Source organism: Papio anubis, chromosome 9 (assembly GCF_008728515.1).
Source record: "Papio anubis isolate 15944 chromosome 9, Panubis1.0, whole genome shotgun sequence".
Classification (NCBI taxonomy): domain Eukaryota; kingdom Metazoa; phylum Chordata; class Mammalia; order Primates; family Cercopithecidae; genus Papio; species Papio anubis.
This window is the reverse complement of record NC_044984.1, coordinates 124,824,455-124,842,154: the sequence shown is the minus strand read 5'-3', so window position 1 is coordinate 124,842,154 and position 17,700 is coordinate 124,824,455. Positions and strand designations below refer to the sequence as shown.

At 42.8% G+C, this 17,700-nt stretch overlaps 1 protein-coding gene across 2 annotated transcripts in view; it reads left to right on the top strand.

Moving 5' to 3' along the window:
• The window catches only part of RIMBP2 (RIMS binding protein 2), a 339,298-nt gene extending 321,859 nt beyond the window's left edge, over positions 1-17,439 (top strand). Inside the window, exons 18-22 of one of the 2 annotated variants that reach the window (XM_021923155.2) lie at positions 1,198-1,366; positions 5,863-5,966; positions 7,450-7,521; positions 13,872-14,006; positions 16,119-17,439. In XM_021923155.2, the coding sequence (XP_021778847.2) occupies positions 1,198-1,366; positions 5,863-5,966; positions 7,450-7,521; positions 13,872-14,006; positions 16,119-16,307 (669 nt within the window). In that variant the 3' untranslated portion in view covers positions 16,308-17,439. Of the gene's footprint in view, positions 1-1,197; positions 1,367-5,862; positions 5,967-7,449; positions 7,522-13,871; positions 14,210-16,118 lie in introns of those variants that run through there. The other variant, XM_031650932.1, reaches the window with a different exon arrangement.
• Positions 17,440-17,700: the final 261 nt, after the last annotated feature.

The window sequence follows — 17,700 nt, the reverse complement described above, 5'->3', positions numbered from 1 at the left end:
GTGGCATGGTGCTGTGACGGCCAGGGACCTGCCCTCTGCAGAGTGCCTTCTCCAGCGTCTGCCCGGTTTGTGTGCACACAAACACCCAAATATGTCCTGTGAACTCTGGATTCTATTAGGGCCTATGTTGTTGAGAAAAATATACAGGCTCCAAATTTTAAAACAACACTTGTCAGTCAGCAGGCAGGCAGGGAAGAAAGGAAGGAGGGAGAGGAAAAGGGAGGGAAAAGGGAAGAAGGGAGCATCAGTAGCTAGAGGCCGGAGTTCCACGCCTTAGTTCTTTAATACGCCTGATGGAGGCTGTTTCCTATCCCTTTGATAGCCAGCCGTCTTTTTTTTTTTTTTTTTTTTCTTGAGACAGAGTCTTGCTCGGTCACCCAGGCTGGAGTACAGTGGCACCATCTCGGCTCACTGCAACCTCTGCTTCCCGGGTTCAAGTGATTCTCCTGCCTTAGCTTCCCGAGTAGCTGGGACCACAGATACACGCCATCACATCCAGCTAATTTTCTTTTGTATTTTTAGTAGAGACAGGGATTCACCATGATGGCCAGGCTGGTCCCGAACTCCTGACCTCAAGGGATCTGCCCGCCCTGGCCTCCCACAGTGCTGGGATTACAGGCTGTGAGATCCAGCCTTCTGAGAGAAGAGGCGCCTTGTGAGTTTTAAGGAGGGAAAATGAGAGACAGCGTGCTGTTCAGTAGGAGAGGGGCAAGACAGAGGGCCTTGAACCCTGTTTGCAGTTTCAGCAAGGGTCCTGACAGTTGGCATCTGAGAACGGTCGGAATGCCTGCTGTGTGGCACTATCTTGTTACGTAGGAACCCATTTCAGGCAGACAGCAACACCACTTTGTGCAGCCTACCTGGTCCTTCTTGGTCGAGTGGGGTCTCATCACGCACCCTTTTAATGTGCGTGAATTTAAATACATGCATTCATCCAAGCAAACCCCCTGCCTGATGAGAAGAATGGCAGGTTGTCCAAATGCTAGATGAAAAACTGGCTCTTGAGTCCGTCATAGAGCGAGGGTTACATGTACACATCTATGGCACACATGTGGGTGACCTACGCAGGTGATTTATGGTATTTTAAAACCATATTTAAAATATATTTTCGACTAGACTCACTTACCGTCAGTGGGACTATTGTATTTCTGAACCAATCAATTACAATGCTTGATTTATTTTTCCCCACGACTCTAGGTTTATGGTGATAAAGATGCTGATGGATTCTACCGTGGAGAAACCTGTGCCCGGCTTGGCCTTATTCCTTGTAACATGGTCTCTGAAATACAAGCAGATGACGAGGAGATGATGGATCAGCTTCTCAGACAGGGCTTTCTCCCTCTGAATACACCTGTGGAGAAAATAGGTAAGCGTAAACCCCTCTTCGACCTTTCCTGTGCGTTTTATCGCACCAAACACCTGCCGCTCAGAGAGGCAAGTGGTGATGAGGGGACCCCAAGTTGCATCATTTAAATATGCCAAAGTCATGTAAATGTTGAGCAGTGATTTTTCTTGGGCAAAAGCCACTCTCCAAACCAGGACTGCCAGTAGTCTCCTGCGTGCTTTAGGGACACACGTACGTAAATGTGAAGACACAGATGATCTAATGGGCGATGAAGTACAGTCTTGCTTGCAAAAACTTTATCACACCTAGAAAACACATGATTAGCTGCCTTCTGGTAATATGGTGTGAACATCAGCCTGTCTACAATAAATTTCAGTGGGTTGTCAGGGGAGCGCTGTGCCTTTCATTCTTTAGGTGACCTTTGCTTATCCAAGAGGCACAAAAGCTTTTTTCTCTTTAGTTTGGGTAGACATGAAACTCCTTCATTTATCTTAAGCCAGTGTGCAAGCACCCGTGAGAACGCAGCAAAACTATTTTCAGTGATTTTTAAGCAACATTACATTTATGAGTTTTAAATTTTTTTCCATGTACAATGACAATGTATTCATTTAAAAAGCCCCTATTGTCTCAAAAAAAGCCTCTATTTTTTTCTAAAACGCTGTAGAGAGATATCAGTTTTATAGCATTCATATTTAAGGTTTAATACTTCAAAACTTGATTAACTTCTAAATCAGACTTCAAAGACAAAATTCAGTGCTTCAAACACTATACATAGTTTTAAGGATAATCACAAAATCAAAACATTTCAACCCTTTTTGGCATTAATAAGCGCGTCATCTCAAGATAGAATCCACATCTAATAGTCAAGGTTTAGCGTGAATATATCGCCCACATTAAACCCATGAGATTGAAGATCTTTGAGCCCTTTATCCCCCTATCCACTTTTGTTAAGATCTTCTTTCCCGAAGTGGACTAAGACTGTTTCGAAGAGAATACAGGCCCTGTACACCACAGACCCAGAAAGTATACAAGAATTTCTTTTAAGGAATGGTAACTTGATTTATATTATCAATTAGATTAAATGTTTTTTATTCTATTTTTTTAAATGTGGATGGCCAAGGGAACCTAGCCTGATATATCTACATGCCCCACCCCCCCCCCCCCAACCCCGCCATCGCCAGAAACTATCATCCTTAATGGTGAAAGGCTGAATGCGATCCTCCTAAGACTGGGCACAGACAAGGACTTTGGTCCTCACCACTCCTTTTCCACATCATACTGGGGGTCATAACCAGGGCGACATGGTGAAGGAAAGTCACACCTGGTGTACAGACTGGAAGGGAAGGAATACAACTTTTTCTATTCACAGATGACATGGAAATCTACTTAGAAAATCTCAAGCAATCTCAAAGGATAAAAAAGTTCCTAGAACTAACAAATGGAGTGTAGCAACCTCCATGGATACAAGGTCAAAATACAAAAATCAGTTGTATTTCCATATGTGAGAAATGAAAATTTAGAAATTAGAATTTTTAAAAGTAGTGCCATTTACAATGACACAACAAAACATGAACTACTTAGCATTAAATCTAACAAAACATGTGCAGTATTTGTATGACGAAAACCAGAAGACACTGAGGAAAGAAATCAGATACCTAAATAAATGGACAGAGAGATCATATTCATGGACTTAATATTGTTATGTCAGCTGTCCGCAAGGTAGCCTACAGATGCAGTGCAAGACCATTCAAAATCTGTGCCGGGATTTATATAGACTCAACAAGCTAATTCTAAAATGTATATGGAGAGGCAAAGGAACTGGAATAGCCAAAACTATTTTCAACAAGAACAAGAAAGTTGGAAGTTCACGTAAGCTAATGGAAGCTTACTACTGTAGAGGTAAGCTAATTGAGGTAACGTGGTATTGGAGAAAGGATAGAAATGTAGATTAATGGAGCAGAATGAAGTCCAGAAACAGACCAATACATATGGAGTCCACTGATTTTGGACAAAGGTAAAAAGGCAATTCAGTGGAGAAAGGGTGCTCTTTTCAATAACTGGCGCTGGCATTACTGCACATCCATATGCCAAAAATGAATCTTAACCCATACTCTCACCATATTAAAAACCAATAAAAATGGATCATACTTTTAAGTATAAAAATTAAGACTCTAATACCTCCAGAAGAAAACGCAGGAGAAAACTTTATAATAATCAGGCAACGATTTCTTTGATAGGACATTAAAACACGATCCATAAAAGGAAAAAGTCAGTGTTAGGCTTCACCAAAATTAAATACTCTGCACTGGAAAAGTGCAGAATAAAAAGACAGCCACAAGCTGGCAGAAAATACTTGCAAGTAACCCATTGGAAAAAGGACTTGTGTTCAGAATACACAGAGACTTTTCAAAACTCATTAGTAAGGAAACAATCCAATAAAAATATGTATAAAATATTTAAGTGACCTTTTACCAAAGATGATATGTGGGTGGCAAATAAGCACATGAAAAGATGCTTAACATCACCAGTGAAATACTAATTAAAACCACCCTGAGAAACCAATGCACACACACTTAGAATGGCTAAGATTAAAACGACTGGCCGTCGCAGGGGTGGGCACAAAGTGTGCCAGATGGGCCTCTGCACTGCTGGTGAAAGTGGATAATGGCATCATCGCTCTGCAAAACAGTTTGCTGGTTTCTTATAAAGTTATATATGCACTTACAATACAATCCAACAACTTCACTCTTATACACTTACCCAAAAGGAAGGGAAACTTATGATCACACACACAAAAACTGTACACGAATATGTTTGATGTTTTGATGACCAACAGTCATCAAAATGTGGAAACAACTCAGGTGCTTTTAGCTGGTGACTGAGTAATGGAGTGAAGGCGCCCCACACAATGGAGCCTACTCAGCAATGGAACAGAGCCACTGCTGATACAGCCAGTGACAAGGGTGAATCTCAGAGGCATCATCCAAATGACAGAAGCCTGTCTCAAAAGCTACATTCTGCATGAGTCCCTTTCAGTGACATTCTGGAAAGGGCCAAAGTCTGGGACAGGAGACAGATCCGTGGTTACCTGGGCTGAAGTGACTACAGAGGACCATGGCCGGTGTATATCTTGATTGTTGTGGGGTTTCAGGACCGTGTGCGCTTATCACAAAGTAAAGTACCGCACGCTAGAAAGAGCCTTAGTGTATGTAAGTTCTACCTCAGCGAGAAGTACATGTATGTTGTTATGCCACCTTTCCAAAGTCATACTTGTAACATTCCCTGTAACATGAAGCATGCTGCGAAACACTAACCTCTGGGTGAGGTCATAATGCAAGGAGACACACATGTGCAGGTCCGACAGAGGACATGTGCACAGAGGCTTGTGTGCGTCCTGTAAACTACAGCAGTGGCTTGTAACCAGAACAAGGCGGAGTAATTGCTAGAATTTTGCAGGTCTACACAACTGGCCCCTATACCTGCTGAAAACCACTGAAAAGCCACATCGCTGACTTTAGCTGCCGTTAAGATAGTTGCCTTTGATGGTGTTCATCTGTGTGTTTGGAATTTCCCAAATCAAATGTAAGCAGAAAGTAGCTGTGTTTAGAAGAAACACACAAATGCCAACTTTCGCCAGGAGGAAGGTCCTTTCCAGCTCCACACCTTCAGTCTGACAGGGGTTTCCTGATTGGGCCAGGTCCTACGGCTCTCCACTGAGGCCTCCTTACGTCCTGAGAGTGTTCACCTGTTATCTGTGTGGAGCGCTCACACTGGGCAGAGCCTAGGGCAATTCCTCTGCAGCCCCTTATGCTTCTGAGTGTGCTGGGATGGTGCCCAGGCCCCCATCTGTGGCAGAGACAGAGCCAGGCCGTGGGAATGCACCTCTGAGTCGACTGTGCAGAGCTGGGCTCTTCTCCACGGCCACTGCTAAACCTCAGCAGAAGGATGCCGGGGAAGCAGCATGGGGGAAGCCACAGGGCTGGGTGGAGAAGGCATCCCTGTTTATATTCATGCTTCTCCTGAGGACAGTGCCTTAGTTTTGCCTCCGCTTAGGGGAGCATGGCTTGATTTTGTCATGCCACCACAGTTACACAAACAGGCACTTTTAAAACTGTGTCTATGGGGCTTTCCCAGAGCAATGGTCACAACCGTGCACTGTGCAGGGCCTCACGAGCTACGGCCTCCCTGTGCTGGCCAAAGCCGTCTACATTTGCTGTTTGAGAGCCCTGTGCTTCATGTGAGTCTCACTGGCTTAATGGACAGACTGGAGGAAGGAAAATGTTTATGTTACTCTAAGGGGGAGAAACCATACTACAGCAAAAATATGAGAATATGGAGTCCCGGACGACTGACCCAAAGTAGAGACGTTTGCTGGTGTGAGTGCCCAGGAGATGTGGCCCTGTTAGCGGTGCCAGGTCGCAGCTGCATTGGCCTTGTGTGACACGGAAGGAGGGGGAACACCGCTAAGTTTGAAATAACGTCATGATGGCTTTCTTCCCCCCTTGTGATTTGAACAGAGAGAAGCAGAAGAAGTGGCAGGCGTCATTCAGTATCAACCCGGAGAATGGTGGCCCTGTATGACTATGACCCCAGAGAAAGCTCGCCCAACGTGGATGTTGAGGTACCAGCCAAACACTGCGCTTCGTGACGGACACAAAACCACACCCCATCCCTTCCCTCGTGGTACACCACACTGAGGCCACGTGTGTTCACCTTCTCATTCCTTCTCTCCAAACCATCCATAGGAAGGGCTGCCAACCCGAGGGATGGCTGATACAGACATGGCCACGCAGGAGAGAAATCATGGGATTCCCAGGGACACGGCCAGCCCTGACGAGCCCTGTCCCTGTGGCCCGGATTTTCCTGTGCCACGACAGAGAGAGCGATCTGTCGTCCACATCTAATGGTGCTGCCACCTGAGGGCCATCTTTGGGAGGGAAATAAAAGCCCATCACATGTGGTCAGCAAACAAAAGCAAGGCAGTAGGCCCCTCACATAGAACAGAACAGTAGACAGGAAAGCAGGGATCGGTGAGGCTGCGTCGCCCGGCACCGCTTGGGATGCCTGGTGTCTTGAAGGCTGAAACCGCTGCCTTCAGAAATGAGATGGGGTCTCCAGTCTCTGCAGCCACCAGCTGAGATGACAAGATGTACGTGAACCCATGTTACACAGTACTTCGCGCTCTCTGACAAGCCATTGGTTTGCCAACTATATTCCCTCATTTTTACATTTAGAAAGAAAACGTGTTTGGTTGTTAATATCATCTAGAATTCTGTTTCCATGTTCTGCTTGGTGACTGTGAACTGACATGCGCTGGGTCAGTTGGACTCCTGACGGCAGTGAGGCGTTTCACACCACCTGACTCAGGGTTGCAGCCTGGCCCACAGTAGACACTGAATAAAGTGATGTTCAGGCCGGGTGCGGTGGCTCACGCCTGTGATCCCAGCACTTTGGGAGGTGGGCAGATTGCTTGAGCTCAAGAGTTCAAGACCAGCCTGGGCAACAAGGCAAAATCCCATCTCTCTAAAAAATATAAAAGTTAACCAGGCTTGGTGGCACACACCTGTAGTCCCAGCTGCTCAGGAGCCTGAGGCAGGAGAATTGCTTGAACCCAAGAGGCGGAGGGTGCAGTGAGCCGAGGTTGCGCCACTGCTCTCCAGCCTGGGCGACACAGTGAGATTCTGTCTCAACAAATAAATATATGTTTCATTAATAATTGAGTAGGTTTTAAAATACTCAGTGAAAGGATATTTATTTGATGGTCCTTATACTACAGAGAACATTCCCCTAATATTCCAGGTTTTTACAGTTAACTATTTCACTAGCTTTAAAAATGTATTACCAGTAGAACATGGTAATAATCTTGAATTTTGGCCAAAATCAAAGCACTGCAGCATTTTCATTTAGGGGGGCATTATCTTGGTTTGTCCTTACTTTCGAGAAGACTGTGGGCAGAGCCATTCATTAGCTTCTACCTTTATTTGAACGAGTCGGTGAATACCAGAAATTCTCGAATAGTAAGGGAAAGCATAGAGAACTTATTTTTAAAAAACAACTACTTTTGTATAGGAAAATACTATTAATTTTACGTTTCATCTCCACAGGCTGAACTTACATTTTGCACAGGAGATATTATTACCGTTTTTGGTGAAATTGATGAAGATGGATTTTATTATGTAAGTTTTGGAAATATCACGAGGTACCGTTTATGATTGTATTCTTTTTCATTTATTTTGTGTGTGTGTTTTGCTAGTCTGTTCCTTCTCTTAAAACTGGGCATGAACTTCATACGGCTGCTGACAGCTTTGCTGAATTGGCTTGTCTCTTTGCTGAGTTATAATCTAGAAAGTTGGGACTGTGAACTTCATTGTTTCTTCCTTGCAAATACGAGTCTTTTTAATGGATCTACATTGTAAACAAAACAAATACATTCATATTTTAAATTGCTGCCACCCAAACATTTACAAAACAATTTAAGTTTCTAGATTACTTACTGTATAGGTCAGAAATAAATTTTAGGAAAAGAAAGAAATACAAATAAGCAAAGAAATACATAACTAAAACACCCCAGATTTTAGGACTTTACCCTTTCCTTTTATCTAGAGCCTATTGCTGTTAGCAGCAGGGAACACCCCACCCCACCTTGCTGCCGGTGATTCCCGGCAAGGACCTCAGAGCCACCCTCCTTCCTTTTCTGTTCCCCTGGAGCATGTCTCGAATATTCCCTGGGGCAAAGAAGGGAGGGAATGGGGTGGGGTTATCTCAGAGTTTCTGCAGCTGGGGCAGCTTTGCAAGTAGCTGCCCCTCCCTGACCAGAAGCCCACAGGGCCACTTAGGACCCTGTGCAGAGCCCAGTGGGGGTCCCCATCTTGCACATGTGTTTCCACCTGCTCCCCCGCTGCCTTTATCAGAATCCGCAAGAAGTGACGACACCCTGGATGGTAGGTTTCTCTTTGAGTCAAACAGATGCTGCAGCCACAGGCATGTGTGGAATTCCCAGGCTCTCTCCTCTGCCTGGTTTCTGATTTTTAAGAGTTCAGCCCTTGGTGAGGATATTCATACTTTGTCACATGTGTTTCCAATAGTTCCAGCTCAACCTCTGCTTTTTAACTTTGTGTGTGTTTGGTTCTCCATTTTTGTTGTTTATTAACGATGAATTTTACGTTTGTATGTGGTCAGATGTTTCTGCCTTGGGGGTCATGCCTGAAAGGTCCTTCAATGTGATAGAAATAATCACCTCATTTTGTTTCGATTTTATAGTTTCCTTTTCCACATGTAAATCTCAAGTATCTACCATCTTTTCCTAACTATGAGAACTAATGTCTCAACACGTTTACTAAATAATCTGCACTTTCCCTACTTTAAAAAAATCATTTAATACTAAACAATGTAATACATTTTAAAGTATAAATAGGAATTTAATATTAGAGTATTTATGGACTTTAACACTACTCCATGCTGCCTTAATTATTGTATTTTTATCATGCATTTTTACATTTGGGAGGGGTCATTTTGTAAAGAGTCCCACCCCCACAATCTATCTATAATTTTTTGTTTAGAGGTACATTTCGCTTTTGGAAGAAACAGACATAGTATCGTCTTTCAATTCTGACGTAGCATGTACCTCCTTCTAAAAAGTTTTTCCTTTCATCTGTCAGACAAGATTCATGGATTTATTCTTACACATCCTTTATAGATCTTAAGTTTACTCTTAGCAACTATACAGACCCAATGGCTGGGCACGGTGACTCACACAGAGGCCGAGGCGGGCTGATCACCTGAGGTCAGGAGTTCGATACCAGCCTGGCCAATGTGGTGACACCCTGTTTCTACTAAAAATACAAAAGAATTAGCCGGGCGTGGTGGCATGTGCCTGTAACCCCAGCTACTTTGGAGGCTGAGGCAGGAGATTCACTTGAACCCAGGAGGTGGAGGTTGCAGTGAGCCGAGATCGCGCCACTGCACTCCAGCCTGGGTGACAGAGCGAGACTCCATCTCAAAAACAAAAAAGGAATTATATAGATCTTATTGCGATTGTGAATGATTTTTCGCCCTAGTATATATTCCACTGGTTATTTAGAAAACATGTTGGAAAGGTGTGTGTGTGTGTGTGTGTACATGTCCTCCACAAATCATTTTTCTGAATGCATTTATTTCTGTTATCCACCGATTCCCTTGGGTTCCCCCAGATTGTCATTATTTTGCCTCTTCTTCATCAATATTTATAATTGTCATCATTTTTAATTGTCTTACTAATCACTTAGAATAACTCTGAATAACAGATGAGGAAATCTGTGACTTGGTATGTATTTTAGTAGGAATACCACTAATATTTAACACTGTTATATGTAGGTTAGACTATCAATAAAGATAGATGGTCTTTATAATGCTAAGAAAGTATCCCTTATAATGCTAACAAAGTTTTAGTTTGCTATGCTTATTTTTCATCGGTAAATTACTGGCCATCATATATAATACTACTTTTAAGGCACTGGAAGTTGATTTACTAATATTTTATTCAGAAGTTATATTCCAGAGATGATAATAATCTGTATTCTTTGGATACCTTTCTTGTGGCTTTTGGTATCAGGATTATGCTAGAATTACCAAATAAACTAAGAAGATTTCAATCTTTTTCTATGCTTTGGAGCTGATTGAGTGACATAGGAATTACTATAATTGGAAGGTTATTAGAATCTGCCCAAAGATCCTTTAGGTTCAGTATCTTTTTAGACTGCAGTTTTCATTTGCTTAAACGGTTATCTTATCGACAATTTTTAACAATCTACGTATCTTTAGAGGAACGTACTTCTCATTTAGATTTTCACATGTAGAAATAATGGGCATGGTGCTTTCTTGGAATTTAAAAAGATTTTTCTAACTTGTCTGCATGTTTCTATTCCTGAGTTATGTTTTATCTTCTTAGTTTCTTGAATAGTCTTGCCTAAATTTTTATATTATAGTGGGAAGACCTAAATTAATATTAAATGTATGCTTCTGTTTATTGACCACTCCTCCAAATAGTTTTAGTATGATTTTGCTGGTCGTGTTAACTGAGCAGACTGCCCAGTTCATTTAAATATTTCTTATTTGATAAACAATGACAGGGGACACCTAATTTGATACCCAAAATCTTAAATTTCTTGGAACTTCGTTTTCTGATATCTGTAACCTTAAACATCTCAAGAGAGCAAACTCAAATATTCCACCAGTCCTAATATTGTAATATCACCCTCCTCTTTCTCTGTTCTGCTATATCCTGTATCAATAAAACAAGCGTAAGCAGGGACCCTGGAGGGATCCCTGCTGTGCTACCTGGACGTTTCCTCCTTTTGCTATTTCCTCATTTACATCAGCCCCCATTAAGTCACTGAAGACACTGAAGACTTCTAACACCCCATCATATTTTCAAGCTTGTGCTGTTCTTGCTACAGCCCAGCATCTCGGTATCTGACACCTTAAATGATGCACCTTCCTATGTCAAAAGCGTCCATCACGCGGCGTACTAAGGTACGGAAGATAATCCAGAGGTGTGCAAACATGAGTGAACTTCTCACTGACTGGGGCACAGAGAAAACTGGGAGGGAAGTGATTTTGGTGTTTTCTGCCTTTCAGCCTATTCCCATTCTGTCTGGACATTAGGCCTCCAGGTAGTTACTGTTTGGCCTCAAATAGAGGAGTGGTGGGAAATGAGGCATAGGAGAGAAGCGGAAATCAGATTATGGAGGGACTGAGGAGGGAAAGGTCAAGGTGAAATTTTTTTTAGAGAAAGTTATTCTGTAAAGGGTTTTGTTGGTACGCTTTTAAAGGGGGATGGGAGTGGGTCCAGGAAGCCAGGTAACATGCTATATGGAGCCGTCCAGGCAGGAAACATGGCCTGAACTATGTCAGTACCAGGAGAAGGCAGACAAGAGGCAGACTCAAGATGATCTTATCCAGAGCTCAGACTGTCAGTCAGAGAGACAGAGAATGTCGTCCGGGGGAGCCTCAGTTTCTGACCTAGGCGATGGGCGCCCTTGAGACTGCAAGGATAAGAACAGTGTTGAATGGAAAACCTGGCTTAGAAACTCTTGAGCTTGAGGGGTATGAACAGGACATCTGAGCCTCTCCAAATGGAACGGAACTTAGGCCAAAGCAGTGTTCACACTGTGAGCAGCTCCAGTCATCACCTCAGATGCAGCAGCGTGCAGTGGTAGAGGCATCAGACGTGGGGGAGTGACGTGGCACATGTGCGTTCTGATGTGGATTTTACTAGGGCTATGTGTGTTCAGCCCAAAACAACAAGACCAATAACCAGCGCAGGCAGTTCCACCCACGTTCTACCCAGCCAGAGTAGGGGCTGGCCTGGAGACCTGGCTCTGCAGGAGCCTCTGCGGGTTGGTGTACACATGCCTCTTGTGGTGTGAGCATGACACCAGTGGAGATGGGTGCATGAAGCTGTGTGTGTTCACAGAACACAGTCCCCAAATATAAGCCAACTACTCCATCTGGTGCTCAACCAAAGGAAGACTCTTTTCTAAGGCTGGAGGAGAAATCTGGCTGTTGGACCTAATGAGGGGGGGACTTGACTGGTTATAACTTTTGAGTGTCTTTGTGTTTAGATGTTATTTAAAACCCTTGATAGGAAGAAATCGCCAGGGGCACATGCACAGTAAAAAGGATAGGTGGCCTCGAAATAGTCTGTAATGTCAACAGAGAAAAATAACTAATAACGGAGCCGGAGAGAGAAGGCCCAGGGTAGTCACAGGTAAATAAAATAGGATCTTCAAAGTCCAAGCAGAAGAGTGGGGCAGGGCAGGGCAGTGAGTGTGCACCTGGCAGGCTGCTGAACAGGAAGATGCAGGAAGTATGTGGGGCTGCCTCTTCCAATTATTTTTTGTGATAAAATCTACATAAAATTTATCTAAAATTGGCCAGGTATGGTGGCTCAGCCTGTAATCCCAGCACTCTGGAAGGCTGAGGCGGGTGGATCACCTGAGGTCAGGAGTTCGAGACCAGCTTGGCCAACATGGCGAAACCCTGTATCTACTAAAAATACAAAAAATTAGCCGGGCATGGTGGCACGTGCCTGTAATTCCAGCTACTTGGGAGTCTGAGGGGGGAGGATTGCTTGAACCTTGGAGGTGGAGGTTGCAGTGAGCTGAGATCACGCCACTGCACTTCAGCCTGGGTGACAGAGCAAGACTCCATCTTAGTTAAAAAAAAAGATGTAAAATCATTTTAAGTATATAGTTCAGTAGTATTAAGTACGTTTACATTGTGCAAACGATCACCACCATCCGTCTCCAGAACTCTTTCCATCTTGCAAAACTGCTATCCTGTTTTCTAGAGCAGCTGCACCATCTCACCTTCCCACCAAAAGTGCACGAGTATTCGTTTCCTCGTATCTTCACCAGTACCTGTTTTTCCCATTTTTTTTTTTTTTTTTTTTTTTTTACTGATAGTAGCGTGAGGTGGTACTATATGGTTTTGAATTGCATTTCCCTGGAGATTCATGGTGATGGGCATCTTTTCATGTGCCTGTTGGCCACCTGAATCTCATTTTTGGAGAAACATCTTTAGTTGGGTTTCTGAAGTTGTTTATGTGTTCTGGATATTAACCTGTTAGCAGATAGATGACTTGCAGACATTTCCTCCCATTCCACAGGTGCTCATCACTCTGCTGTGGCCTTCACTGCACAGGTGTTTTGATGTAGTAGGCTCTTTATGTCATTTCCTAGACCTTATAAACAGAGGAACAGGATCCCCTGTTGCTCAGAGCCAGCCAATTTTGAACTTGGTTTAGGCACTCTGGGGGCAGATGAGAGTTTGGGGAAGAAGTGACGTGGTGGGCTCGTGAGCCACTTGGTGCAGATGACCAGGAGGCGGCTGGACTTACACGGATCTCGACTTTAGACAAGGCATAGATATGTAAATGAGTAGAAAGATCTGGAAGGACATATACCAACCTGAAGCAGTAATGTCTGAGGCGGTATCAACAGACACTTTCATTTTCCCCATATTGTTTGAATGTTTACAGTAAGAACATGTCCATGAGTAGGAGGGAGGACAGTCTCAAGGCTGAGTAGATGAGTAGCTCTCAAGCTTGCTGGCACGCGAGGACCACCGGGCCCCCACTCTCCGAAGCTGTCCGTCATCGGTCAGGGCTGGTGTGCTGAGTGATGGTATTTTTAGCAGCTCCCTAGTGCCTCAGATCAGCCAGGCCCGAGAACCACTAAATGACATCTACCAAGGAGTGTTTCCTTCAGAAGCCTGATCCTAAGAATTCCAGGGGCTCCTTGGCCAAAAGGCAGATTCCTCAGCTCCCCACTGAACAGGCAAAATCGAGACCCCAGGAAAGCGGCTTAGGACTCTGCCTGTTGCTGAGGAAAATTTGGAAACCCTAATTTAGAGTCGAGTCCTGCCACTTTGGAACCAGAATAAACTCACCATCTACCTGTACTCTGAGCTGTATTCCTTTAGCTAAAGCAAGATGTGAGTTTCTAGAAAAATAAATTGTTCTTCTGCTTCATCCCTGGTGTTTTAGGGGGAGCTCAATGGGCAGAAAGGCCTTGTGCCCTCAAACTTCTTGGAAGAAGTGCCTGACGACGTAGAAGTCTATCTTTCTGATGCTCCATCCCACTACTCTCAAGATACACCAATGCGCTCAAAGGCAAAAAGGGTAAGCAAACCTATTTAGCCTTTTAAATCTCTGTCCCGTTCTGCCATATGTGGTCTAATACAATCTCTGCACTGGTATTTTTATATCTTGGGCCGAAAAGCATATACCCTGATTTTTTTTTCCTCTGCCCTTCCGTTGGAGTTGTGCCTAAAAAATTCTTAATTCTCATTTTACAAAAAAAAAAATGACCCTTTCAATTCTAATCAATCAATCTGCCTTTACTCACAAACAAATGTCCCATCCTACATTATAGAAACACATCTCAGTTTGATCCAGAATGAAAAGAGGATAGCTCCTCTTCAGATTTGGTGGGCAATGAAGGTTATTTGCCCTCTGTTAGGATTTTAGTCTCTTCACAGGGATCCAAGGGCTTCTCAAGCATATTTAACTATTAGATTACATTCATGTTTAGTATCTCATTTTTATTTTATTTCATCACTGCAAGTTTTTATATATTATATTTTTATATATATATATTTTTATTTCTTTGCTCATCTGCTTGGAAACAGAAGAAGAGTGTTCATTTCACACCTTAATCAGGCAATGTAGCCTTCACGTAAGTGAGCAACTGAAGATACCGATAAAGATACCAACTTAAGCTACCTTAAACGGGCCAATGTGGTAGACTTAAGGCTTCATTGTGGGGTTAACAAAAAAAAAGATAAAAAGAAATATGTCTCAAAAAATTATTGGACCTAAATAATCAGAATATTACTTGGTCTCAGTTGTAAAGCAACTGAATTTATAGTGAAGCAAATCATCTTTAATCATTTCCTACTATGTGCATTAAGACTATTTGAAAGGCCAACATTGGGAACATATTTCTTAACAAGCTAACTGTGTGTTTACATAGAGCTGCATATTGCATTGTTAGCCACTCTTGGAAAAAGCACAACCTAACAAACATGTTTACTATAGGAAGTTTGACTTGAGACACTTAACCTAAGGTCAAGCAGATGAGTAGTGAACACAGGCGATAGAGTGTTGGCTCTGCACACTCCAAAGGCTGGCTTGAACGGCCAGCACGTGTTTTCCTTAAGTAACCCTGCCTCTACCTTACGAGAGGGCTATGCTCCTCCTCAAAGCACAACCTTCTGTGAGAGAAGTTGCTGCAACACGGAGTTGTTGTTGGTATACCAATGCAATACTAAGTTGATGAAGCACGCAGCTCAAACGATCGCATTAGATGGAATAGATGGTATCTTCAGGTGTGCTTTGGGATGCTTTACTAGGTGTTTTCCATTAGAATTAGACCTTGATTTTAAATCCAAGCAAGCTTGAAGCCCCTTGGCTTAGAGCATTTGCCTGCTGAATACTGAACACTCCCATGGCAAGAGTTGCTCTGGAGGGAGGGCCGGAGGAATGCTGCTGCTCTGTCAACGCAGGCACATGCTTCGCTGTAAAAGGAAGCGAGGTAAAGTCGTCCTGCAACGTATCAGAGCAAAAGTCTACCCCCTGAAGCACTATTAAGCGCTTAACGTATACTGAAATACTACCATGTGCTGTCTGCTGAGGAAAATTCATGTTTAATTATTTGGAAATAATGCAAGCATCCACTAAGGGCCTTTAAGCTTTCTTTGATTGTAATTAAGGTTCATTTTAGTTTTTTTTGTTTTTCTTTCAACCAGTGTGCCATCTCCAATATTTCTATAGTAGACTAACCAACCCAGGAATGCACTTTAACAATATCAGGATTTTATATAACCAAATAGTTTCCAATACAACAAAATTCCCTTTATGAACTTTTGCTTTTTAAGATTACTGATGGGTACTCGGCCAACTTTACTATCAACCTAATTTCAAATAATGTCTCCCCTGCCCTTAGTCTTCATTTACGAAGTGAATTATTACCTGCCTTAGCTTTGCCAAAGCAATGGCCATCCCGCACTCCCTTGAGACAGAGAAACGGAACCCACACATTTATGTCTGGGCCCTCTCTCTGGCGTGCTGTGGGAGAGGACCTTTGCTTCTCACGGCATACTTTAACAACCGAGAGAACAAATGAACCCCCTTGACCTTTCCTGGTGGGAAACGGGGACAGTACGATGTTACCAAGTGAATTCTGTTGTTGGCGCTCACACACTCAATAAACTGTCACACTGTACCTACTAGGTTCCTCCTGAGGGTTCAGGTACAGCAAGGAGAGCTCCATCCCCCACAGTCCATCTCCATTCGGGGTCACCTACGTCATCTATGGGTTCTGGTAGTCCTGGGAGAGGCAGGGAAATGTCCTCGAAAAAGAAAAAGGGGCTGCTTTCCAAAGGCAAGAAACTGCTGAAAAAGCTGGGTGCAGTGAAATGATTCATGTACTTCCGGACAACTGCCAAAATCTATGTAATTTTCTTTAATTCCAAACTAGGGCTTTCATGACTCAAGTACTTCCTAAAAAAACCCAATCTTCTCCCCTGACACCAGTAGAGAAATGCACTTTTGCACTACCATCCACTTTAAACCAACCGCGAGAACAAAGAGGAGCGGTTGCTCTCTGTCACCGCTGGCAGTCTGCTCTCATTGTCCAAGCTCTGATTTGGGAGGTGGGAGGGGACGTCTTATTAACAAACAGGGGGGCGCATAGCTATCACCTGTAGCTCCCTCCCTACCTGTAATTCCAGTCTTTGTGCATCTGTCATCCGCCCTTAAAGGAATGATTTTCAACCTTTCTCCCTTCTCAAAATGCTTGCCTCATAATGCATAACTTTCACTTTGACTCTGGTCTTGAAATTCCTAGTTTAATTCGCCTTGATGTTCTGCCTTATAAATGCACAATGATTTGTACTGTCTAATAAAAACACAGTGTATACTTTGTATGTGTCGTGCATTCAGTGGTCTTCATCCTCACTGACACAGTGGTTCGAGATCAAGTTGTACAGGCTGTGCATTTTAAGATACTAGTTTCAGTCTCTCAAAGCCAGCCAGGCTACACACAGAAAATGTTTACTCAATCATTCAAAAAAGTGAAAAGGAGAGAAAGTAACTTTGTTTGGTAAAACACCAGTACGCCAACCTTCCAGAAAGCCGCTAATCTTCATTGCTTTTGATGTTCTATTTTGTGGCATATGGTTTTCTGTTACTTCCGTTGTCAAAATGCCATACCCAAATACACAGCAATGAATGGCACACAAGTAATCCACATAATGCATAAGCCACACCAAAAACATGCTAAATTTAAATCTGATCCAAATGAGTCCATACCCATTTTCATCATTGGCATTTGAACAAAAGACTTACAAAGTTGCTGGCAGATGTATTTGATGGTTACTCTTTTGTAATTCTTGTCCACTTGTAAATTGTTTTTACTCTTTATACATACTTTTCAGACTGCCTTTCTTTTGTAATTTATGGACGGTTTATAAATGAATGACAAAGCTTTCCCCATTGTGTCTTCAAAAACTCTATTATAAATTGTAATATAATAGTATGTGGTAGATTTATTAAAGGAAATCCATGTGTGGTTAAGCTCTGTGTGGGTGTGTGCATGTGCACAGTTAGTGTAAAATATTTTCTAGAAATAAAATTTGTTATTTTATACAACACTGTTTATTCTCTTTGTTTTAAACATTTTATCATAGCGAGATAACAAATTCCTTTCTCTTATGTTTACAAAAAGTTCCATAACCTTACCGTTTCTGGGAGTATTTTTTTTTTTCCAAAAATAATTTTGGTCCATGTTTTGGGAGCCATTGACAAAACATTG